Source organism: Zonotrichia albicollis, chromosome 25 (assembly GCF_047830755.1).
Source record: "Zonotrichia albicollis isolate bZonAlb1 chromosome 25, bZonAlb1.hap1, whole genome shotgun sequence".
Taxonomy (NCBI): Eukaryota; Metazoa; Chordata; class Aves; order Passeriformes; family Passerellidae; genus Zonotrichia; species Zonotrichia albicollis.
The window spans coordinates 5573878-5600331 of record NC_133843.1 but is presented as its reverse complement, the minus strand read 5'-3'; the positions used below and the strand labels follow the sequence as shown (position 1 = coordinate 5600331).

The 26454-nt window shown below is 48.8% G+C and overlaps 1 protein-coding gene across 17 annotated transcripts in view; it reads right to left on the bottom strand.

The window, feature by feature from the left end:
* The window catches only part of EIF4G3 (eukaryotic translation initiation factor 4 gamma 3), a 149718-nt gene extending 128777 nt beyond the window's left edge, over positions 1 to 20941 (bottom strand). For 5 of the 17 annotated variants that reach the window (XM_074558363.1, XM_074558366.1, XM_074558369.1 and 2 more), the window contains exon 1: positions 20280 to 20939. In XM_074558363.1, coding sequence (XP_074414464.1) covers positions 20280 to 20446 — 167 coding nt within the window. In that variant the 5' untranslated portion in view covers positions 20447 to 20939. Of the gene's footprint in view, positions 1 to 20279 lie in introns of all 17 variants that reach the window. The other 12 variants (XM_074558360.1, XM_074558362.1, XM_074558361.1 and 9 more) reach the window with 4 other exon arrangements.
* Between the last annotated feature and the right edge of the window lie 5513 nt (positions 20942 to 26454).

Genomic DNA, 26454 nt, shown 5'->3' with positions numbered 1-26454 from the left:
AAAACCCAAAAAAGCCAGAACCAGGCTCCCTGACAAGAATAACAGAATTAAGACAATGCTCACCAAGGCATGAGGAGTGTTTGCACTGCGTGGTCGACCGGTTGTGAAGTTGTTTCTGCATAAATAATCCCTTCTGAGTAATTAATGAAATATCAGTGCCTTTTTTGGTCACAGAATCCCAGAACGGTGTGGGTTGGAAGGGCTCTTAAAGCTCATCCTGTTCCACCCCTGCATGGGCAGGAACAGCTCCCACTGTCCCAGGCTGCTCCAAGCCCTGTCCCACCGGGGCCCAGGGAATTCACTCCAGGATGGAGCACACTGCAATCCCACAGACCCACACCCCTCCAGACAGGTGGCAAAGCAACACCAACCTAGGGGGCTCTCCCACCTTCCATCCCCACATTGCTGTATCTAAGTTGGTTTGATTTATTTAAGGCTATGGATCTTCAAGCCTTCAAGTTGTTAAAAATAAGTGCACTCAAGGATGGGTACTTTCTATTGGTGAGGCACGAGCTGGCTGAGGGGGAGGGATGAGCAGTCGTGGCTGGGGTTACTTTTTCCAGTTTGAAAGTGTGTGCTCAGCACCCATCTATTGAAAAGTTTAAGCCATTCTTTATTTGGTGAAGAAAAAAAAAAAAATCAGTCATGCTCTCTTGATAAGGATTTCCTCTGTGACTGATTCAGGCCCCTCCATGTGTCTGAACATTGGTTTTCTCCCTGTTTGTCACATATTCACTATGGAGGGTTCTGCTGTCCTTTGAAAGGTGCAGAGATACAGCCTCACTTCTCCCTGCTCCACAATTCATCTTCCAGTCAGGGCAATGGTAACCAAAGATGACACAGCTTTACATGCTATTAAAAATTGGTTCAGAACACCAAAACCCCAACTATTTCTAGAAAAACCAGCTTCACTGAGGTGCTTTGAATCCTGCAACAGCCTTTGTGGTCATCTCTCAACTGCTGACACTACCTGACTTGCACAATCAAACTCATCCCTGTCCTGTTCTCCCAGTTTGTTTCACCCAACAGTGCATTTGACTTTGGGGCACAACCCCTCCAAAAGCTGCCCGCCTTAAGGATAAGAAACAACCATTCTCCCTTCATTCTCACCCCCAGCAGCATTTGGATTTTTGCATGTCTGCTACACATCAGTCCTCTCCATCAGCTGCTTCCCAGCAGTTTATTTCCAGGAATCAATTCCATAGTGATGTCTCATAGAGATTAGAGAGCACCTACCAGCACCTTTCAGGTTTATTAGCATGGAATTGGAAAAGCAGCTTTGCTTTTGGTCTTTTTCAAGGTAGGAAATGCTGACCTAGGAGATTCTCCCACCTTCCACGCCCATGTGGCTGCATCTATCTAAAGTTGGTTTAATTTATTTAAGACTCTGGATCTTCAAGCCTTAAAGCCACTAAAATCAGAGTCAGTCTGGGGTGATGCTGAGCGAGTTCCCAACTGTTGCACAGCACCTCCCAACTCAGCAGAGCAGCTGTTTCAGTAAGGGCTTACGTCTTCAGCTGCCTAATGCAGTAACAAAATTAACCAGGACAACATGGAGCCTAATCCAGCAGGGTGGGGGAAAGCCAGTTAGTGCTCCCAGGGCTGCAACAGGCGCTGCCCCGCCACGCTCGGGCACAGATTTGTCAGGATCTGTTTACACAATCCACTTTTCCCTGCGAAAGGCATGAAAGAAAATACTCTGCGGAGAATCTAAGAGGCAACATGTTCTCTCTGCAGCTTTCTGCAACTTTTCCTGCAAACTGAGCAAACAAAATGAATTCAGAACTATCAGTGCTGCTGCGGAGCTGCATGAACAATGAGCGTGAGGCTGCCTGGAGAGAAAGGGGGGACTGAGCGCATTAACAAAAGCCCAGAGCGCGCTGGCTGTGCCCAAAGCCCGGCCTGAAAGGCTCCTTTGTCTCTCTGGTCAATGCAAAGCCATTCAGCAGCCCATCGACAGCAGAAAGAAAGTGAGGGTGGGAGGAAGAAGAGTTCTGTCTCTTTAGGGGACGTCTCCTCAGCTGCCAGGCTGTGAGGCAGAGCAGGGACTTGCATGGAGCTCCAAGCACCCACAACCCTGGCACTGGGCACACCAAGTGCCCACTGAGGGCATGCTCTGCTCACACCCAGCCTCCCTCCACCAAGGGACACACATTCCAGCAACTGGACAGCTAGTCCCCAAAAAGCCTCCAAGTGCAATATAAATAGTAAGCTATAGAAAATAACCCCCTGTTTCTGAGTCTGCTGGCTTTTCTGCAATCCCTTCCTCCCAACAATGAGCTATTGTTCCACTCCTGGGACTGAGGAAATGTTTGTGTTCCTTCTCCGAGTCCTTTACATTTAGAGACCTGCTCCTCGTTTCAGCATCATTCCCCACTGGGCTAAAAGCACCTGGTCTTTCACAGTTCAAGAGAAAACACATCCAGTATTGACTCCATCAAACAGAACTAACACCCCCTTCCTCATTTTCTTAGTGCTACCATAAAACTCAGCAGAGTTCAGCAGCAAATCAAAATATCTAGAAATGACCAAAGGAGGAGGGTCCCAGCTGGTACTGGTGTCCCATTTAAACATGGGAGCAGTAGTCTGAAATGCAGAGTGATAAAGCTCTGAGGGTCTGGTGCTTGCTGGGCATGTTTCTCCTCACAGATGTTGAAAGAAGGATACACACACTCCTCACCTCGGCCACACAGCCACCAGCACCAGGAAGGTCCATAAGGCAAGATCTTCCATGTGGGGGGAGATGTGGCCATCACAGACCTTTTTGTGGCCCACATGTCCCAAGGAACACAAATACTCCACTGTAAAAACCCAAAGTCATGAATTCATGCTGGGCTGCTCCTCTTCTCCCCCAAACTGGGCTCTTGCTGCACATGGGAGCCTCTGAGCAAAAAGCAAAGTTTGAACCCTCTGTGCTTCAGCAGAGCCAAGGTTTTGACACAAACACAGACTCTAGGAACAGATTTCTGCAAGGAGTCTCACCCATGTTCACAAGAAACATTTAAGTGAGCAAAACCAACCAAGTGTCTATTTCCACTGCTTTAATATTTATCCATCTCTCCAGACCAGGCTCATCCTGCCCTAACCAGGGAGCTCCTGCATGTTCCACACACAGCACACACAAACTGCCTCCATTTCCCCTCAGCAGCCTGTCCTGGGATAACCACACAAAAGGCAAAGCTGGCTAAATCCTGTCCTTTTGCACCACCCCATGAGCTAATCCATATGCTGCCTTTAAACACTTCACTTTCAGGGACTCCACATCTATTTTTGGAGACGGCCAAGGGGAAGGATATTTCTTTATACAAAGAAACAAGCTAATTTATTTTTGCCTAAAACACAAGGGTTTCTTAATTGCAATCACAGGAACAACTTCTGCAAGAATAGCTTGTAAAGATTAAAACTTTTTCCCCCCCTCTGTGTTGTAGCTGAACTAAAAAGGAGGAAAACCCCACCATAAGCAGAGTTTTAATTAAACTGATTGACAGCCCATTCACACGGGCCACAGCTTGCTCAGGATGTCTTTTCTTTTCAGGATTTTTCAATATAGAGAAGCCTCCTGCTCTTCACCATTGAGATAAAGATCTTTTAAAGGTGCTCATCTGTTGCCTCATTGGAAAATGAAGGAATATCTCATTAAAAACAGCCAGATGTGCAAGAAAAGTTACTGTTCTGGGAAATGCACTCAGAGGGACCAAGCCTGGAGTCATATCCAAACACACCCCTGGCAGCACAAAAATGCATTTCACACACACACATGCTCACACACACTCCTGCACTCTCTCTTCCTCCAATGCAGGAATATTTTTTGCCTTTGTTTCCTCACTGGTGGGGAATGGCAATACAGAGTAGGCATCTTGTAAAGAGGGGAAGAGGAACTGACAAACCATGTGAACAGCCATGGCTGCTGCAGAAGTGAGAATTTACAGCAGCACATCTTTTATTTTTCCCTTTTTTTTGGTCAAGTCCAATACTCTCAAGTCCAATTCTCAGAACACCCTCAAAAGTGAGAAAGAATAAAGAAGCAGAGAAAAAAATACAAAGTTATCCTTGGGGTAGAAAAAAAGTGATTCCTGTGCTTGTCTTGGGCAGGGTCAGGAGCTGGACTTGATGATCCTTGGGAGGCCCTTCAAACTCAGGATATTCCATGATGATCTGGCATAAAATCAGGTAATTCTTTGTGCACTCAAAACTCCTGTGAAGGCAGCAGCTGCTACAATACACAAGCCTGGAACCAAAGCCTAAAGAAATGTGGAAATAGAGAATAAACAAAGAAAAAATCCCTAAAACACCTATTGCTGATTGGCAATGACTTGGGCTTCCACTGGCAGCTCTGGCATGATGAACAGCAATGGGATATAAATAGGAAATTCCTTTTCACCTTCCTAAGGTAGACCTGCTGTGCTGGTCATTGAGAACAAACCCAGAGAGTCAGTTGTACTTATTTATATTTCAAATCACAACATGCACCACACAGCATTAAATAACATTAAATAATAACTCCTTACTCCAAAGCTTCAGTGTTTGCACCATAGATAAGAGAACATCAATAATGTGTACCAAAGTACACCCTGTTTCCAGATAAAGCAAGATGAATTTGTTCTACTTAATTCTGCTCTGTACAGTCCAGATAACACAAGTTTTGAGATGCAATTATGAAACACCAGCATTTAAAATCAATCTATGATAAAAGTTAATATAACAACCAAAGGAAAAAAAACCCAACAGTTCTCAGATACACTACATTGTACAGGAGAACTCCAAGATGCTGCTTAAACCTGAAAATTCATGTGGAACAAAATGAGGACTTAAGAAAAGCCACACAAAAACCTCATTAAGGTTATTAGGGCCACTAGAAGAGCTCCAAGTGGAGATGCCACTGAGCAGGTGGATTTAAATCCCAACTGTTGGGCTCTCCTGCTTTCAGTACAAACATTGCAGCCAACACTCCAGGCATGAACAGGCTTAAAGGGACACAAGCAAAATGTGTGAACCAAATGAGCTTCTTCAAAGCATCATCTGAAGAGATTTCCTGGCTTTATGTTCCTTGCTTTCACTGAGTGGTGAACTGCAAAGAGGGTGATGTGTGTTTTGGGTACAGAGATACCACAATCTCTGTTCACTGATCTCACCCCATTTCTCAGGTGCCTGAGTAAACTCTGAGATTGGGATGATGTTAAAATATTGTCCTGTCCCCTGGCACCATGCAAAGTGACTCCAGAAGCTGTGCTTTTCCCATGGGAATCCAAGCCTGCCCTCTGATCCTACTGCTCCTAAAGCTCTCAACAGGCAGCACACCTGAGGCCTCGAGAGAGGATTTCCCTCATGGGGAACTTCACAGCCTGTGATTACACTGACCCACAAACCCAAACCTACAAAGGGACATCCTGGGCATTGCAAAGGCAAGGCCAGCCTGGGAATAATGCAGAAAAAAGTCACAATTCCAGCTGACAGATGAACAACTGCTTGCTTGAGGGCACCACGTGATGAACCATGCAAGCTTTGGCCTTTTCTGCCCACTGCCACTGAAGGCTGCAAAGGGAAATCGATATTATTACTAGACACAAGCAAAATGACAATATCATGCAACACCTGCAGCTGATCTTTACTTTTCAGTCCCTGGAAACACTATTGTGTCACAATTCCCTTGTATCTAAGACAAATTTAGCAAGACAGCTGCTCTGATTCTCTCTGGAGTCAGGACGTGTCAAGAAAGTGAGGAAGCTCCTTTAAAATAATCCTGATTCATTCACCTCCCATGCAAGTGACCCCACTTTTTTCCACTCAATCCTTCTGCAGCCTGGCTTCTCTGGAACAGCAGCAAACAGCCTCAGCAGCTTCACAGAACCACAGACTGGTTTGGGTTGGGAGGGACCTTAAAAACCATCCAGTCCCATCTCCCCAGGGCTGTTCGTTCCCACCTCTCCCAGCCTATCACTGTCTCATTTAATCCAGATCAACTTCCCGCTTTCCTGAGCTGAAGATAGAAAGTTACAGCAAAGAAACAGCTTTGTTCTCACCTTTAAGCAAGGGAAAATGAAACACCCAGACAAAGCTCAGTTACAGCACCCTGCAAGGTGACAAAGGAGGCACCACAGAGGGCCAAGGCCTCGAGCTGGACAAGACCCCCTTCCCTTGTGGCACCACCAAAAAAACCAACACGGGGAAAAGGTTCAGGACCTCACACTACGACACCAATGGCAACAAGGGCAGAGCCTAAACTAAAGGGATCAAAAGGTGAGGTTTAGTGCCTCACCAAGTGTTTCTGAGAATCATGGAACACCCCGAGCTGGAAGGGACCCACAAGGATCAAATCCAACCCCTGGCCCTGCACAGACACCCCAACAATCCCAGCCTGTCCTGGAGCTCTGGCAGGGCTGTGCCCATGCCCTGGGCAGCCTGGGCAGTGCCAGCACCCTCTGGGTGAGAGCCTTTGCTGATCCAACCCAAACCCCCCTGGGCCAGCCCCTGCCCTTCCCTGGGTGCTGTCCCTGCTCTCAGGCAGAGACTGGAGCTGTGCTCCACTGCCCCTTGGGAGGAAGGCAAATACAAAAGGAGGTAAAGTCCCTCCCTCAATAGCAGCTCCATGTTTTTACTGCTATATCTGAGGTGTATTTTGGGTGACAACACTCAGTGCTGCAGTGGAATCCCCTTGCTCTGATTTGCCAAGCTTTGTCACAACACGTTTATTATGGGATGTGTTAAGGGAATGAAGCTGCCAGTACCAAACTGGAGCAGATCCTCTCTGTCCAACATCCTTTGGATCACTCTGCCTTCAGAGCCACGGTATGGAAAACCTGGGGAGCAGCACATCCCCATCCCCACCTAAAAATAACTGCATTCCAGGAGTGACAGTCAATTCTAACTCCAGTACTCAATCTTGATTAAATCTAACGTTCAGTATATTTCTTAATCAACTTGCCTCCAGTGACTACCTTAAGGTTAATCTCTCAAAGCCTTTTTCAGGGGCAAGAAGATTCTTTTACCATCTGAACACACCAAGGAGCAGGTAGAACATGAAAATGATTATCCACAAAGCTTGTTCTTTCCAAAAATATTTGGCAAAGCACTGGGGTTTTTTTGTCTGTTTCATATAAACACGATGTAAAACGAAGTTAAAACAAAGTCTCAAAAATGCCCTTCAGCATTTAAAAAGGATCCAAACTCAGAGAAAAGAAACCATTCTGAACGAGGCATGGTGCAGTAAAAAATAAGTCCTTTGGATACTTTTAACTGCATTTATTTTTGTGATTAACTTCAACAGAAGGGAAAATAAATCCACTACCTAACAGAGAGGTATCTTTGCACTGCTTTCCTTGATGGAGTTCTCCTAGAAAGAGGAGACTTTTTTTTGCTTCCAAGCATTTGGAAAGTGATAAAAACCATATTTCTGTATGGAACAGTTCAGCAGGGGAATGGTGTGCCAGCTGCCAGAGCCCTGAGCACCTCTGCACACTGCAAACCTCCCTCTGCAGACCGTGGAATGCAAAGGGGCTGCCAAAAGCCCTCCAGCTGCTCAGGAAGGCATTTCTGCCCCAGCTGATAACGCTCCCCACAAAGGCAACCACACCCAGCCCTGGCCTGGCAGCTCAAGAGTCCTCCCTGAGCCTGACAGAAAATGATCCTTGCTGGAAACACTTAAATGTGGAAGTGAATCAGGGAATCCCAGAATGGTTTGAGTGGGAAGCAACCCTAAAGCTCATTCCACCCCCTGCCATAGGCAAGGACACCTTCCATGATGCCAGGCTGCTCCCAGCCCTGCCCAGCCTGGCCTTGGGCACTGCCAGGGATCCAGGGGCAGCCACAGCTGCTCTGGCACTGCAGAAGAGTTGGGAGAAAAACAGATGTGTTAGGAAAAGTTCCTGGGTCACTTTTCCAAGCAAAGCCACCAACCAAATTTCAACCATCCCTGGGAAAATGGAAGATCCTCATCCCAGATGCTGGTCAGAACCACTGCTCCTAGAGAATGAGTTTTCAGAGTGAAGAAACCACATTGTCCAATAAATAAGGGGAAAGCAGGAATCTCTAACAGGATGCATTCAAAAAGAAACATCACACACACCAAACCCCCAGGCAGGGCCAAGGAAGGGCCAGGGGAGACAGAGGCAGATCTGACATGAGGCAATGTCAGAGCCACAACTTGTGATGATAATTTCCTTTATTGAATTTTCAAGCAGGAAAAAAAAAAGCAACAGTAGTAGTCTCACACTGAACAGCAGCTAAACAAGGCTAAGACTGAGCAAACCTCCTGGTAGATGCTGCAAAAATATCCAAAGCAAGGCTGTGAGCAAGCTGCCTTGATGGAGATGACAAGGAGTGACTGGGAGGAGACAGCCAGGGAGGAGAAGGCTCTGATCTCCTGTCTGGCCAGACACACACACCAGCCCACTCCTTTCTGGAGTAACTTTGGCTTTTGGTCTATTCCAAAAGCAACAGCAATGGTTCCTCAGCTGTTCTCTGCACTTTTGGCTGCATCAGATGCTTGTGCACATCTAGTCTGGCAGGAAAAAAGAGGTTTTTTAATAAAATGCCACAGAGCAGACAACACAGCTGAAGCCACACCCATCTTCCTCCTTTCCCATTCTGAAATGCAACTGCAGATACAACAGTTATTTTTAAATACCCCTGAATTTCAATCATTGAGCTTAAAGAAATTCACATCAAACAGCCAAACCAGGCACTATCTCACACAAATCCAACGAAAACAAAGGTGCCCAAATTCAGTGTGGCTGTCCCCTGACCAGCAGCTGAAACAGCAGTTTCTGGCCTGATAGCTCAGGGAGAGGGAGGCAAGCTGATAACCACACACTGGGCTGGGAAGCACAGAGCCACTGCAGTAGGGGACATAAACTGGGAAACAGCCCAGTCCCAACAACCCCACCAGGAAGAGAAAATTGGGATTGTTTGGGGCTGCTTCCTTCAGAGCAGTTACTTAACACACACACACAGTTATATCTATTTGCCCTGTGCACACATAACCAGGTAAGAGCATTAAAACCACAAGAGCCAAAGCAGACAGGTGACATAACTGAAAAGGCACAAGCAGGGGAAGGCAGGGCAGGAGGAAAAGGATCCCATTGCAGAGAAAGATTCACAAGCTTTTATTCAGCTGACAGCCTGGAATAAACCTCTGTGGCTATGACAGGCTACCTTCCCTCATGCTGAACTCACCAAGTAAAACCTCCCAGCTCTGGCTTCCCCTCAGTGCCAGCAGTTCCTGCAGCTGGGGCACCTTGTTACACCACAGAAAGAAAGTTCCCACCCAGACATGAGCCCTGCAGTGCTCATTCATGGCAACTTTCACCAGGAGTCTGAATTGCTGTCAAGCACTAAAAACCAGCTGACTTTTTGTTTCCTGTGCATGCCATTACCACAGAACTGCCCCTGCCCACTCACCTCAAACTCTGCCCCAAAATCACAAATAAACCACTCCAGCTTTGCAGGCTTTACCCCCCAGATGTCTCTGCTCCACAGGGACAGCCCCTGCTTGTGTCCTGGGGACCCTGCAGCAGCATCCATCTATTTCTGAGCCAGGCTCTCCATGTGGGTGATAAGCAGGAATATCAAACAGCCTGGTATTTTACTGTCCCATTCACTCAGCTGTGTTTCCTGTGGTGTCCCCAACACTTCACACTGTGACCTCATGGGGAAATGCAATGCTCTGCTGGTCACCCTGTTGTGGTGACAGCAGTGTTGTCATCCAGAATGATGGTCATCCCATCAGCTGAGCAAGGAATTCTGGAAGGATGATTCTCCAGAATGTTGATGTTCATTTCCATTCCCAGTGCTGTAACTCCTCGTGGTTTTTGGCCCATAATCTTTATTTCACCAGTTTATCAACATGAAACGAAATCCTAAGTCCCTTCTTGCCACATGCAGAGCTTATGGCTTCCCCTGAACTAAAATTCTGTGTCATACAAAATGAAATCCAGGGAAAGCTGGCATCCAGGGAGGGCAGAGCATCCTACACAGCTGCACAAAAACCAAATTCACAGAGGGCTGTTGGTAGGATGAGAGCCCTGAGTCTCCTCAGTTCAACCCTCTGTAACTCCAATTTCCCCTCCTAAGGAATCTGAGGGGCACACTTCACACACACCTGTGCAGGGCAAGCCAAGAAAGAGTAACAGCAATGATACATTCGCCCCACCTGGGTCTGGAGATGAGCAGTAAATTACTCTCTGAGCATTTCCCATTCAAAGAAATCCTGCTTTACTTCCATTGGCTCACCCAGGTCAGATGGGCTTGGAGCAACCTGGTCCAGTGAAAGCTGTCCCTGCCCATGGAGGGGGTGGGACAGGATGAGTTTTAAGGGCTGAGATTTAGGGTCTCTCTCATACCAAACCATTCTGGGATTCTACAGATTCAGGCCACAAACAGGGACAGAACACAGAGGGAAGGCTGCAACTGCTGCAGGGCTCTCTGAGTTGATGCCACACACAGAACCAGCAGTCAGTGAAGATGTACCTGATGCACTGTCCCACATGGGAAAGGAAAGGAAACTGCAGGACCTGTCCCTGCTGCACCACCACAGCTCCTTTCCTGAGGAGCACAAACCCCAGCTGTGCTGATCTCAGACTGCAGTACCCCCACAGCCAAGCAGGGCTTTAAGATTGAGCTTTCCACCTACAAACACTTGGGTTTCATCACCACCTTAAGCACAGACAGGGAAGCCCTGAGGACTGGCCCCAAACAATCCCAGTGCTATTTTAGCAGCCTTTTCTCAAATTAACCATAGTTAAGACCAACACTGTGGATGGGAAGAATAACAGAAGTATTTTTCCTTTAAATGCTGATGTTTAGGAACACTGCAGAACAGGAATGGATCAAATCAAACATTTTGGATATCCCTAGCACCTCTGACATTATCAGGGGCTGCAGTGCAATCTGGCTCCCCAAACTGGTTGGAACACATTTCATCTTCCCCCTTTTTCCCCACAACCCAGAGACATTTCAGACCCACTGGCAGCCAGTGTGGATGATGCAGATCTTTTGTCTCCCATTCCTAAGCACAACATCATAAAAGCAAAGATGGAGCTAGACCACAAGAAAAAGCAATCCAAGCCTGAGGAGTGAATTCTCCTCCTTTGAGGGAATATTTGCAACTCTCCTCCCAGTGGTGGAAGCTCAGCAGACTTTTCCAAAAGCTTCCAAAGCATCAGTGACCTTTAGGAGTTTTAGCTCAACCAGTGAGACCTCAAACTCCCTGATGGAGACCAAGAGCTATCCCTGCTTTCAACACTTCCAAGCCTGGCTGCATTCTTCCCCCAAAAACTCCTTTCAAACAACAAGACAGAGCTGACCTGAAACAGAGTCCCAGCTCTCCCCACTCTGTGTCTGTCCTGCTCTCTTGTTTTATTTTTTATTGCTGTGCTCCAGCTCTTTTCTCCACACCCTTCCCAGGTTGATTAATACTCATCCTGGAGCATCAGATGTCTGGTAATTCAAGCTTTTACAGTGCTCCACACCATAACTCTCTGTAGGGCTCACACATTTCACCAGAAAGCTTTTTGCTGACTGTTCCCACTCCTGACATCCTGGATGACATTCTGGACAGGGGTCCTGGCTATAAAACTCTCATTTTTTCACCTGCCAGGATGGGAATTTGGTGACAGCACAATTCATTCATTTATTTAATGCTCCTAACATCAGTGTGAGTGGATGAAATGTGCTTTGGCTGCAGCAAGGCAGGGAGGGGCTGTGCCAAGGGCCAATTGTTTTGGTGACTGCTGGCAATGCCAGGTACTGCTGGCACCTCCATGAGATGGGGTACCTGGGGCAAAATGGGAATTATTTTTTATGGTGCACAACCTCACAACCAAATATCAAAATATAGAAGAGTTTATCTGGGCAAATGAACTTTTTCAAAATTGAAAAAGTGTTTTGGAAAGGTATACAATGCAATTAAGGCAAACAGCTTAAATTCATTGAAACTTAGGCTTTGTGATATTTGCAGATCAGCAAAAATTAGGTCTTTTTTTCTTTTTGAAGAGACAGACATAAAGGCACTTTGAAATCAAGTTTAAAACACAACACTGGAGGAAAACATAAAACTCAAGCTGGACAGGTTGACAGCTGAATTATTTGCATTCACAACTCTAAAATACAAAACACAGAGCCCAGAAACACTGAATATTTGGAGAAAGACTGTCCAGTGACAAGTATTTATAACTGTGTGAGCACTAGTGGGAAAGGGTGATACAAACTGAAGCTTCATATGAAGGTTTCATATTATACAGAGCAAGTAGAACTCAAGATATCTCACCAGCTCAAGAAATACTACATCCAAAAGCACCTTCCAAATGAGCCTTGCTAAAGCTGCTGAAATCCCCTTCCCAGCACACTGCAGAGTTCAAGGTGCACCATGAATTTCACATTAAAAGTCACAAGAAGCAGGCTTTAAATGTTTCTTTGGTTTCAGTTCTTGAATTCCCCCCAAACAACTGGCAGAGGTTGCTCACCCTCAGCTCCAAGAACCCTGCTGAGTTCCCTTTCCAACATAAAACATTGAGTCAGCCCAGTGATTCAGCTGCACATTGCAAAACCCAGGGTCCACTATGGAGCTTGTACATCACCCCAAATAGGAATTCAAGACTCCCAAAAAATCTTCAGGCCAGATTTCAGTCTGAATTTCACATCAGACCTGACAGAGGTGTGGAAGATCTCGTGGCAGCTCCAGGACAGAAGGGCTGGGTCTCACCCCTCAGTAGAAATGCACTGGGTGTTTTTTACAAGGTCCTTTCCTCAGGATGCTCAGGAGCCTTCCCAAGAACAGAGGTGACTAAAAACAACAAAGCTGAAAGGAGCATCACTAAAAAAGTCTTTCCCTTTGATGCACACAGAAAGAGCCTCCTGCTTGGTCTGAAAAACCAAAGACTTCTCTCATTTTTGCCTTTTGGCAAGAGAACAAACTAAGCCCAGGAAAAGCCAGTTTCAAGACACAGTAACTTCTATGACTTATTAATAACACATAAAAGAGGGAAATCAGTTTTCAGACCACCATTAGCAAAGCCACAGCACCAGCTGAAATGGATTTTCACCCATCACCAGTGACACTGCAATCAGACTCCTCTGCCTGCTCCAACTCAGTAACTCACAGTCACCCTCACGTGTAAACCAAACCACACAGCCATCATCTGACAACCCCAAACAGAGCAGCCCTGCAACATTTATCAGCTTCCACCTTCCAAAAGCTTTCTAAACTTCGGAAAATCTGTATTTATTAAGACCTTTAACTGCAATAATTCCTCCTTGCTTAGTGTTTTCACAGCAACAAGAGCAAACTCCAAGGCTGGCAGGGAAATTTCTGTTCCTTCCCCTGCTACAAGCTTTGTGCTCCCAACTTTTCCAGCTATTCCTGTGCAGATACTCCTACCCCAGAGCATGGGAGCCTCATTCCTGCTGAGCTCAAGCACTTGGAAAGGAGCAGCTGCTCGTGCACCTTGACAAGTCCTAACCCATTCAACACTCCAAGAGACTCAGACAGAGATACCAGGACTGGCTGAGGATGGGATAAGTTTTATTTCCAAGACGTTCTGGAAGCCACTTGGATTTTTTTTCAAGCCTATCTAAAGCTCTACAAATATTTCAACTCTCATGTAGATAAAGGAAACACCAAGTTGTTACAATCAACAGCCAAAACATCTTATTTTTGGTGGCAGAATTGATTTAAACCTGATACAATCTTGGTGTGAGGAAGTTTCTCCTTTTCTCTCCACCTCAGCTACACAGCAAACAAAGGCAAAAAACAACTCCTCAGGTACAACAGAAATACAGAGCATGTAATTTTCCTTTCAGGAAAGAAAAAAAAAATAATCACGCTGTCCCATTAACCTAGTTCCATGCCCAGCAGCAATTTGACTCAAGTCCCATCAGCAACAGCGTGCCATCACCTATTCCAAAAAGAGGGAGTGCGCCCTGGGACACCTTCCAAAGGTAAAGAATAAACCAGAGCAATAACATGCACCAGAAAATTTCACTAGCCTAAAAGCTGATTTTGCTCTCCTCCCTTGGATCCTTTTCTTTTTTAAGAACACATTCTATTTTCCTCTTCCAGCTGTTCCACATCATCAGCTCCTGTTTGGGAGTCCAGGGTTTGGGAAGGGAGGTTGTACAGAGAAGTGCTTGAAACTGCAGCAAGTGTAAAACAGCACTGTGAGAGTCTCATCAATTGCATTCCCTTAAAAAACAAGAAGAAAAATTCATTTCCCCTGGTTCCTCCAGAGCACAGGGCACACAACTCCTCCCCCCACATGTTCATGCTTTGGAACAAACACCAGTTTTCTCTTCCCCACTCATTCCAGAAAAGCTTTTGCAATTGCCAGCAACCACATTCAAGTCACAGATAAAGTTTCCTACCAAAGCAATGCCTGTAAAACAGTGATACCCCATCTGTAATTCCCCAGAGTAAAAATTCCAGCAACTCTCATCATATTAGTGGATTTACACACAACTAAAGTTGACAGTTGACTAGCCCTGAAATTACTGGATTAGGGGGAAAAGAAAATATAGGTTACCCCTGCCTTCTAAAGGGAGATCTTCACTGCTAACTCCCACTACTAAACAAAAGTAAAGCAAATGCACCAGCTCAACACATCCTAAAGTTTGCTAACAGAAAAGCCTTTCAGTCTGAAAATGATGGACAAAATCCATCACAGATAAAATAAAAACCAGATTAAAATCCTTCTACATCCCAACATCTAAAAGGAAAGTTATTTATTCTGAGTCTCCTGTTACTCTCTCAATAACTTCTGACACAAACTCTGCTCCCAAATCAGAGCTGCTCATTAAATACGCATATATTTAAATGGATAAAGCAACCCTCACCCAGACTTCTGCCAGAGAATATACAAAATCATGTCCTTGGATATGAGAAGAAAATAAGCCACTTGAAATCACATTTTTAGAATTATTTTCTCCAAGAGATTTCACCACAAAAATCTTACAAAGCTGGTAAAGCGACATATCTGCGCTCTAACGGATTAACTTTTGTCATTAAATAAATTAAAGCTACTGCTGCTTGAAAGAACACTGAGATGTGCCAAGGCTGGGGAACATCAACAGGGGAGATGGCAGAGAGGGCTTAAGGCATTTTATTTTTTGGCAACTCACTCCCCAACCCGTGCTTGTTCCTCCCCTGCAGAGGAGCAGGGAAAGTCTCTTCTCCAACTCTCCTGCTCCAACCCTCCCCAGATGTTTGATCTCCACAGCTCCAACACTTCCAAACAGAAACACTTCCCAGGCAACACCTCTGCCCCCTTCCCTTCATCCAGCTGAGATCTCAGAGCATTCCCTCCTAAACTCAGAAACAGAGAGCAAGGGACACCCCTGATCTCAGCCTGGTCCCTCCTCTCACCATTCCTTCCCTTTGGGGACCATAATGCTCCTGACACTTTCCTCACACAAGGCTGTTGTATTCATACTGTTGTTATCACAATTCTAGAGTCCCATACCTTCTGAGTGGTTTTCTCACAGTAGTGTTGCTCCTGCTTCTTCATCAGGGCTCCTCCAAGGCTCTCCCTGACCAGCCAGCCCACCCCCTTTTATCCCAGTTATCTTCATTAGCCACAGCTGCCACCCAATTAACAACATCACAGCTGCAGCCCATCAAGAACAACTAGGACTGGGGCAAGGCCACTCATACAATACATAGATTTTACTGATACTCACAGGCCACTCATACAATACAGATATTTTACTGAGACTCATAGACCACTTATACCATACATAGATTTTACTGATACTCACAGGCCACTTATACCATACATAGATTTTACTGATACTCACAGGCCACTCATACAATACAGATATTTTACTGAGACTCACAGGCCACTTATACCATACATAGATTTTACTGAGACTCATAGGCCACTCATACAATACATATATTTTACTGAGATTCATAGGCCACTCATACAATATAGATATTTTACTGAGACTCATAGGCCACTTATACCATACATAGATTTTACTGAGACTCACAGGCCACTCATACAATACATAGATTTTACTAGGACTCCTACTACACGTGGCTGCCACTGGCATCTGGCAGAGGTTTCCAGCTGTGCTCTGGCTGGTGTCAAAGCTGCACAGGGAGTGCTCCACACCAGAGCCACCACCACACTCTTCAAGCTGACTTTTGTGCCTAAATCCCTTGTCCTCAACTCCAAACTCATCAACAAACTCCAGAGAGCACAGAGCTGCTCCCACTTCCCTTTGAGTGGGAAAACACCACTCCAAATGGAAGTAAAGGAAGGAGGATGGCATTGGCTCCAAATTTCCAGAGGGGATCACAGCAACCCAGAGATCCCAACCCTTCAGTGCACGCTGCAGATTCTCAGCTGGGCAAAATTATTGGGCACTTTCTCCTCCAGCTCAGCTCTTGGTTCATGGAGAGACAACAGAGAATCCCATGCACCCAGTCCTCCTCAAGAATCTTGATTTAACCAGATCTCCAAGGCAGGCCTGGCATCCCAACACTGGGCAAGCACTGCCAGGAACTCACCCTGACTTCCCACACAGCCTCAGCCATTCCTCAGTGCCATACTGTACTTTCTGCTCTCCTCCTGGGCCTTGGGGAAGCTCCTTGCATCCAGAAGATGCCACCCAGCACAGCACTTCCTGAAAGGGACTACAGCACAGTTAGCTGAACAATGCAGGAAAAACTGAAACTAAATGACTGAGGCAATGTTAGTAAAACACACATTTCCTTGCACAGCAATGATGGAATTCACAGAGGTCAGTCCCCCAAACAACAATCCTTCCTCTCTGCTTCTCGGAAAAGGAATTAACAAGGAGGAAGAAGAGAAAAAAAAAATAATTAGTAACAGTCTGTTGACACCCACCCTGAGCCTGCCACAACCTGCAGTAGCCTGAGGAACACCCAATTTTTCAGAGATGCCCAATCCCATATGGAAGCAGCCAGATTAAAGTCAAGTTTACTGGTGCCTGCACATCAACAACCAGGAACTCCCTCCAAACGTGAGGAAGTTGGGAAAAGAAAACAAAACCCTCCTGACAGCAGCCCTGAGCTGCAGACAGCCCTGACTGGGCCCTGACTGAACCATTAACCAGTGTCACATTAACCAGCAGCTGGAGATGTCACCCCAGGTGCCATCCATCAACCTGGCTGTCCCTTACAAGTCAATGTTTCCAGGTCTAGGCTGGGAAGAAACTGGTGACCTGATTATATTGATCCACAAAATTCATTCACAGCACAGGGGCTTTTAAAAGAACAGCTTCATGTAAGACACACAAAAATACTTCATTTCTAAGTGGGAGAGTAAAGAACAGGGTGGAGTGTGACATGTGTCAGAAGTGCCACTGAGGTAAAACCACAAAGAGCCACAGAGCCCTTGCAGCACCTTCGTTCCTGCACCTTTTTATGGAAGAAGTCTCACTCCAACTTCACTGGAACTTCTCCTGCACAGGCAGTCTGGCAGTCAAAGCCAAGGAGAGCAGATTGGGATTTACTTTTTATAAAATCCCTTCTGTGTCACTTCACCCTCGCTTGTCCTTTCCACCCAAATAAGGGTCAGACTCCAGCTGAAGGGTTTATCCATACTGACAACTTCTGAGCACAATTTCTGCCTGAAATCAGGTTTGGCTGAGTACTCACCACCACCAGAGCCACAGAATTATCCCAACTTACTTTTACACAGGAAATTTAACTTCTTAAAGCCACTGTGTTAAGGAAATTCCTCACAAGTCTGTCTTGTCTTACAGCAGCTCCAATAACTTCCTATTTAGCAGGAAACAGAATGAATCTCACATCCACACATTTCTGCTCTTCATGTCCATCACTTTCCAGCTTCTCTTTCTCTCAAAAAATATTATTTTCTAAAAAAAAATCTTTTTTTCCCCTCTGTATTTTAATTTTCCCTCCCTCATGCCTTGTTACATGCACATGCTGAACACTTCTCTCTCACACAATTTTGATTTTTTTCCAATTACACAGATATCGTTTAATTTCATGATACATGAAGTCTGAAACCACAGGTATTTCCAAAGTTACAAAGTTCACCAGTAAGAAACTGCTTTGGTTTAAAAAGCCCAAGTCAGAGAGAAACCTGCAACTCTTTTATCTGCTGTGAGGTAACAGTGGCTCAACAGTTGTATCAAAACACAGAGAAAAAAAAAGAAACCAAAGAGGGCTAAAAATAAGGCTGAACTCAGATGACCCCCTGCACTCCAGTAAATCAGGGATGAACTCTCCTCTCCCAGCCTCACTCAGAGCAGCACTGAGAGGTAACAGCTTTTGTTTATAATCAAACACAGGTTTTGGTGGAGGATAAAACAGCCAGGGCACCTGAATAAGCAGCAAAAATAAAATGTTTGGATATATTGCAAGCACAGATCAGTAGTTCAGGAGTTAAGCAGAGAGATATCGGTCAAACACAATGTTTTCAAAACAGGCATGTCTAGAAATAAAAATGAAACCGTGTCATTTGAACCTCCCTACTTTTATAACACCAAATTGTGATTTCCATCTAACACTTCTCCCTCTCTCTGTCCCTGCTGGTCAGTTGGGTCCCCAGGACAGGACACACAGCAGCCCCACTCCTCCAGGAGCTCCTCCAGCCTTTCCAAGCCCTTTTGTTTTTAGGCTGTGCTCAGAATAAACCCAAACTTCATCTTTCATGTGCTCCATGCAACACTCACCAAAAGGAACAGCCACAACAGCACAGCCCCCGTTGGACCCAGCAGGGTCCCCCCAGCAACACCCAGAGAATAAAATGCTTCGGACAGCCCAGGCAAACTGCAAACTTCAACTCTCAGGGCACCCAAGTGCCACCTTCCCAAGCAAAAAGCCCCTTCCCAGCCAAACCAGCACCCTGCCCGCGCACACCGGCCGGCATTCCCACTCCAACTCTTGGAACATCCCTCAAAACCGAAGCAAATTCTCCCAGAGCAACAGTTTTACTCACCACCAACCCCGCTGACTCTACTGACAGCACCTTCCTACTTTTTATATTCCTAAAGCACCGGTTGGAATTAGGGAATGCCACAAATCAGGCAAAAATCAGCCAGCAAAGAGAACGTCCAGGGGTTTTCAGTTGACCCAAACAAATCCCTAACGTCAACAGTCTCATGATTTAAGCAACGAATTTGTTGTCATGGCAGGGGTGATTCTTGCCGGAAGTTCAAGAAAACAATGGACCTAAACTGGTTATAAAAGAGCCGGGTTTTCCCACCTCCAAAATGAAAGTGAGAGCAGGAAAATGCTCATACACAGGGAACACAGTTCTGAGAGCACAGAAAACCACCCTGCGCTTCCACCTTAAAAATCCAACACACCGCCAAACATTAACAGCAAAACACACTCCCGGCCGTCCCTGCACCATTCCCGGCTAACACAGCACGGAGATATTTCACAAAGTGTGTTTTTCTCGTCACACTCCCCCCAAAAACTCCAGGGAGAGAACAGCCAGTTTGCCACGGGATGCTGTCGGACGCTGCAAACAAAACCTCAGGCCGGCAGGCACTTTCCTGCTGATCCCTGCAGTATTTCCCTCCTGACTCGGGGCCTACTCGCAGCACAGAACCCAAGACCTTTAAAAAACACTCGCAGCCCCCGCCGGCCTCTCTTTGTAGCAGCGGCCGCTTTTGCTGGGGGGATTTTGGGGAGTGGGAGCCTCCTCCTCTTCCTCCCCATCACGCGTGGCCTGCCAGGGAAAGCTGCTCAGTGAAACGTTCCGCCTGAGATTTAATCCCACCGGCCAAGTAGGAAAAAATGAAATAAAATAAAATAAATTACATGAAAATCGTCCCCAGATGTAAATAATAATAATAATAAAAAAAAAACCCTGGGTTTAAATTCGCCTGGAAAAACAACAAAACCAAAGCACTTACCTGGGCAGGACCAGAAGCAAAACTGAAGAACGATTTATAATTAAAAGTTTACCCTTGGGGTCACCGCTGCTTTGGGGGAGGGGGAAAAGGGACCCCCTGGAAAGGGCTGACCCTCCAAACCAGCCCACAGGGGAGGCACAGGGCCCCCCTTCCCCGGCGCCATCCCAGCAGGTGCAGCCCCCCTTCGCAGGGGGCCCCACACACAAACAGCCACACAAAAAAGAGCCGGGACCCCTCAACAACCCCCGCCTCACACACCCCCCGGCTCCGGGAGGCCCCGCGACCCCCAACCCTCCCCCGGGCTGGGGGGCCCCGCGACCCCTCACCGCCCACCGCCCCCAGGCCTGGGGGCTCCCCGCAGCCCTCACCCTCCCGGCTCCGCTCGCTGTGGGCAGGGGGAGTCACCCCCGAGCCCCCGGGGCAAAGGATACTGTTGGGGCGGCTGTGGCGGCAAGGCCCTGATGTTGGGGTGAGGCGCCGGCGCCGGGTGAGGGGGAGCCGGGGGGGGAGGCGGCCCCGCCGCCGCCCCGCTCCCGGGGCCGGTCCCCGCCGCCGCCGCCGCGCCGGGTTTCAAAGCCGCCTTCTGCGGTAAACTCATGGCCAAGCGCAGCCACCACCCCGCGGCGGGGAGCGGGGCCGGGGGGAGCCGCGGAGCGGGCCGGGGAAGAGCCGGGGCAGCGCGGCGGGCCGGCACCGGCGCCGGTCTCCGTGACAACGCGCCTCCCGGAGGGCTCGGGAGAGGGGCCGGCGGGGAGGGAGGGAGGGAGGGGAGGGAGGGAGGGAAGGGGGGGCGGCTCAGGCCGCGCTGCTCATGAGCCGGCGGCGGCGGGGGGTCGCGGTCGCCCTCGCCGGGGGCAGCGGAGCCGTTCGCGGCGGCGGCTCGGGGGCGATGCCGGCGGATTTTCCTCACTGGAGTAGCGGAGCATCAAACATGGCGCTGCGGCCGCCTCCAGCTGTCCGGCCGGGCGGGCGCTCGGGCGCCTTCGGGCCGCTCCGGAGCCGCTCGGCCCAGAGCCGATCGGCGACCTTCGGCTCTTTCCGTAGTCGCTCGGCCCACCTCTGATCGGCAACCTTCGGCTCTTTCCGGAATCGCTCGTCAGCTAGCGCCGCTCGGCAAACCTCGGGTTCTTCCGGAAAGGCTTTCGCGCGCGCAAGCGCCTTGCCCTGTACCCCCTCCCTCCCCTCTCGGCCCAGCACCTCCCGTGACCCCCGCGCTCGGTAAACTTCGGATATTTCCGGAAGACGAGGGCGTGAGACAGGTCGGGAAGCTTCGGAAGGGCTCGGAAAAGGGAATCCCGCCCCGCTCGTAGCTCTTCGGAGCTTCTCGGCGATTTTCGGAATCCCTCGGGATCGGCGCGGGCGCAGCTTCGAGCACACTCGGCTCTGCTCGGAGAGACTTCGGCAGTGCTTGAGGGTGAGGGATTGGCCCGAGGCTGTCAGTGGCCCTCTGGGGTCCCTCAGCAGCCACCCCACTGAGGGCTTCCCCTGCCCCAAAACTCACCCCCAGCCCCAATTCCTGGCGTCTGAAGGGGCTGGAAGGGGCAGCACCGCAGCCCCCCCGAGGCATCGTGAGGGCCGGCAGCCCTGAATGCAACATGGAAGCCTGGGACCCCCTTGGCTGTGAGGGGTCCCACAGTATCCATATCCACCCTACCACGGGCCTGAGGAAAGGACTTACCTAAAAAACCTCACCCCCAGCTCTGTTACCAGCCCTACAGCTCGCAGGCCCAATTCCGAGCTCCTGGGGCAGCTGACTGTGGCCCCTCATGAGGGCAGAGAGTCCTGAGGGTGACAGGGTGGCTGTGAGGGACCCGAGGATCCCCAAAGCAGCCCACATGTGGCAATGGGGTCCCTCCAGACCTGCCCTTGTGGACAGGCGTGTCCACCTGACCCCATGGTCATACCAAGCCATTACCCTCCCAGGGTAGCCCCACCATCACCACCACATTCACCATTTCACACCTAACCTGCAGAACCCTCCTCACGGCCACCACCTGAGCTTGGCAGCGGCTGAGGTGGTTTGTACCATCTCATGGAGATAAAAGGCACCTCAGAACAGATTCCGGCAGCTGCCAGATTGTCCTGACTTGTCCTGCCCCGCTGCTGCCTGCCGAGGGCTCATTCCAACCCTCTGGCACCTTCCAGCGTTCCTGCAGCGCCGCACGTCCCAGGGAGATGCTCCCAGCGCCTTCCCTGTGCCCACAGGTATTGCTGCCCCAGCCACCAGCCTGGGGTGCTGCTCTAGGAAACCTTCCCAGAGCTGATTTGTGTCCCCTCTGCTGCAAATTCTGAGCAGCTGCAAGTTTAGGAGGAAGATAATGCTTTATTTCAATCACAAATAAACCCTTAAATGTGAAAAGCTTCTTTTGCTGAAGTGAACAGCTCTCATGGTGGTGTATTCAGGCACCTGGAGAGTAGCTGGTACAACCACAAGCTGAGAGGAGAGGTCTTGTGCACTAAAGAAAACCTCATGAGGATGAGAAGCCTCATCCTTGTCTGTGCAATGGTCCTGTTTATATGCAGAGAAGTAATTTTGAATATTAAATATAAATCACAATGGGGTTGTGCAGGACAGGTTTGGGACACCCAAGGATCGCAGTGGGTCCAGAAGCTCTCCCTCCTCTGAGCTGTGTTCTCAGGAGGAAAACTGGGAGCTGCCACACAGGTCTCCATTAAAAGCAGCCCTGCAACTAGAATACTTTATCACTTACTCACATGCTACCCGGAGGGCACAGCCACCTCCTGCAGTGCCAGCAGGCATTAGTGCAGCAGGGGAAGGTGAGTATGTGCTGCTCAGTGTCCCTTTCTGTGCTCTTTGTTCAGTGTGGGGTAAGGGAAATACCTGGGAGGAGGTGAACTCGTACATACCTCACACTGCCTGTGGGAAATGGGGGGAAGTAGCAAACACTGAGATTTCTTGTTGAGGGGGAAAGAGCCCAACCAAGCCCTGCCAGCCTGTAAAGAAGTCCTGACTTCAGAATATTTCTATCTAAACCCAGGAACAAATATTTAGAGGGGACTGTGGCTGGTTTTTTCTGAATGAGTTTTCCTCAGCAGCCTTCAGCCTGCCACATTAAATAATTCCCCACCAGGAAAACTGAAGAGAGAAATAAGGAGCACCAAAAAGAAAGGCCAAGTACTCCTCCACTCCTCAAAAATGGGAGTCAAAGGAGAAACTTGTCTCATGGTATGGGATTTGCCCAGGTACTAACAGATGTACCAGCATCCCAGAGAGAGCTGCTGTGTTCACAGCACACCTCTCCTGCTGGGGAGACAATTCTGGTAAAGATTTGGCTGTTATTATTTGGAGGGTGCAAGCAGAGCTGTGTGTTCTGGGGGACTGGTGCCATTCCATGACCACCTCCTGGCACAGCCCCTCTCCAGCTACCCCCCTTTGCATGGAAGGAAATTCATCTCAAAAGCAAATTGACATCCATGGCTGCCTCTGTTCTACAGAAATAGCTGCCTGTAAACACAGCTGCAAAAGAGCTTCCCAACTCCAGGATCTTTGCATATAACACTTTTTGCCTGTTTAGAAAGGAAAAAAATGGCATTTTCACCATATTGTCTGCTGAAGCTCCCAAAATGTGCTGGCCAGGCGAAGGAGCCAGGCTTCCAGCTCTGCCTAAAGCCCTTCCAGAGTCAAAGTCTCTTCCCAGCCATGTTTTCCCCTTCTTTTTATTTTTTCCTGAGAAGAAAAAGCAGGTATGTCTTCCTTCTACCTTATGTAGGATGATTTGGCCAACAAATCCTGCAGATTTTGGAGCCTGAGTGAGTTCCAGCTGGATTCACACCCTTCTTGCCGCCTCTCCATTTTGCTTTTCCTCCTCTTTTTCCTGCTAGCACCTGGGAACTGATGTGTCACCGTGGGCAGCTGGAGCCTGCAGTGCTGAGCTCCTGTTTCAGAGCATCACCAGCCCTTTTTCCAGCCCCACCAGTCTCTCCTGTACCTGCCACAGCAGAGACACAAACCCCAGCACAGAGTGCAGTGGGACTGCTGGAGCTGTTGGTGAACTTCAGAAAACACAGGAGTGGGGTATCCCCTGAAGGGATGCTCGTGAAGAGAAGAGCATAAAGTGAGAAAAGGGTAAAGCACAAAGCCTGGGAGTGAGCGAGGAGATACAGCCTTGTTAACTCAGCTTGGCTCTGAGTGAAAACTCAGTGATCAGAATGAGCAGGTCCCAGCTGCAAGGTAGGATTTAGAACCTGCTCCCCACCTCCCACTCCCCATCCTCCTGCCTTCAGGAAGGTATGGCTTGTTCAGGGGAGATTTTGGCCCTAAAATCTGGTTGTTCCACTAGGTGACCTCAGTACTGTTGTGATGTGTCTGGGGTCAGATCCTACCTGCAGGGAACAAAGCAGGAAGGAGAGGGGCAGTTCAGATGGTTGGGTTCAGCCTCTCACCAGCCTTCTTGGCCCCACCAAACCTATAAACAGCCCTCATTTCCAGCTCTGTTTGTAGGCTCCAGCATGCTCCAGGTGCCTGCTTTCACCCAGCACAGCACAGCAGCACCTCCCTCTTTTGGCTTCTCCTGATTTTCCCCCACTGTTCCTCTTCCAACACCCTCCAGACAAAAAAAACACCCAACCTAAAAAACAAAAAGAAAAACAAAAAGGTCCTGCTTGGAGCTTTCCCCATTCTTCCCCCTACCTGGGCTCAGCCCTCAGCAAACAACGACTCAGCCCTCCAGGGCACAGCTGAGCGCACAATAAAGCGAATACCACCCAGGACCAGGCAAGCCCACACCAGGAGCTGGCACAGAGCGGGATGATTCACTCCTGCCCGCTCTCCCTGTGCCCGCAGCCTCCCAGGGAGGAGAACTCCCCCAGCTGCACCCAGCACGGGCAGCCTTGACCACAGTGTCCCCCACCACAACACAGCTCATGGTCACCTTCAGAGTCCTTCCTGCCCTGGGGCTGTCCCTGACCACAGTGTCCCCCACCACAACACAGCTCATGGTCACCCTCAGAGTCCTTCCTGCCCTGGGGCTGTCCCTGACCACAGTGTCCCCCACCACAACACAGCTCATTGTCACCCTCAAAGTCCTTCCTGCCCTGGGGCTGTCCCTGACCACAGTGTCCCCCACCACAACACAGCTCATGGTCACCTTCAGAGTCCTTCCTGCCCTGGGGCTGTCCCTGACCACAGTGTCCCCCACCACAACACAGCTCATGGTCACCCTCAAAGTCCTTCCTGCCCTGGGGCTGTCCCTGACCACAGTGTCCCCCACCACAACACAGCTCATGGTCACCCTCAAAGTCCTTCCTAACCCTGAACCATCACCTGCATGGTCCCTCCCTGCAAGTAAATCCCAGAGAGCCAAAGTGTTTCCTGTTTGGATGGTTAAACCACTTCTAACAGCATCTCCATGTGACGCCTGTGCTCCCTTCCTTGCTGCTTTGCAGCTGGGAAAACACTCTCTCGCCCAGCCCCGCTCTATTCTCTTTGCCTTACACCCACGCTGTTCTTCTCTTTCCCTAGGAATGCAGGTATTCCACCACAATTCAAACACGTGGGGCCACATCCAGACCCAACTAGGGCTCGGGTAACATCGCAGGTTCTGCCAGCCCAGCCCTAGATGTGCAGCAGCGATTCTCTCGGCTCCACCGCCCTCTGCGGGTTTGCGCCATTTCCAGGCGGATCTCAGGGAAAACAACGGCGGCCACGGCCGCTCTCAGCGCTGCAGGAAGCCGAGGGCCTCACACCGTGTGTGCAAGCAGAAAGTGAGTGCTATTACTGCATTTCCATTCCATCTGGGTGAGAAAACACGGTAAAAACAGTCAGAGATGTATTTTAATGTCTTATTTATGCAACATCCATGTCCCCAGCTCACTGCTGGCTCAGTCCTGCCCCTGCCAGCAGCAGAAACACTCCGTATTCCAAAAAGTTTGCTACAAATGGGCTGCAGCCTCCTAGTTTTGCCCCAAATCCAGCCCCCAATAACAAACCCGTCCCCTCATCTGCTAATAACCCCAACACACCCCCCATAACAAGTCCCACCACCACAACCAACCCTATCCCAAGACCATAACCAACAACACCCCACCTACCCCAAGCTTCCAGATAAGGATTCACCACCAATGACACTGAATAAACACTACCAACATCCCCCCTAAATAAACTATAACCAGTACCAAAGCACCAACAATTCCTAGGTTAAATAGCAAAGGAGTACCCAGCCCTTGGTGTGGTTAATGACCATCAGCCCTGCCAGGGGTGAGGCTTACAGGGAGCCTGCAGTCTAGGTCCTGCCTTGCATTTTTTGGGCAAGCCTGATGAAGCCATGGAGCATCTGCTCAGAGTGAATGTTGGCCTGTTATGGACCTGGCAGCATCCCACCAGCATCACCAAGCCATAAATAAGGGAGTTTGGAGGGAAACCTGCACAGGGCCTGTGCCGCTGGATCCAACCGCAGCCCAGCCAGCCAAAAACTCACCCAGGAGGAAGGAAAAGCATCTGGGAAAGACCTCCCTGCCAGGGAGCTGTGTGGGGCTGTGCCATAGAGATGGAAAGCAAAGAGCCACCTGCAGTGAGAGTGAGGTTTTGGGGCAAAAATCCCCTGGATTTAGCCTCCAAGAGAGGCAGCAGTCACCAAGCACAGGCTA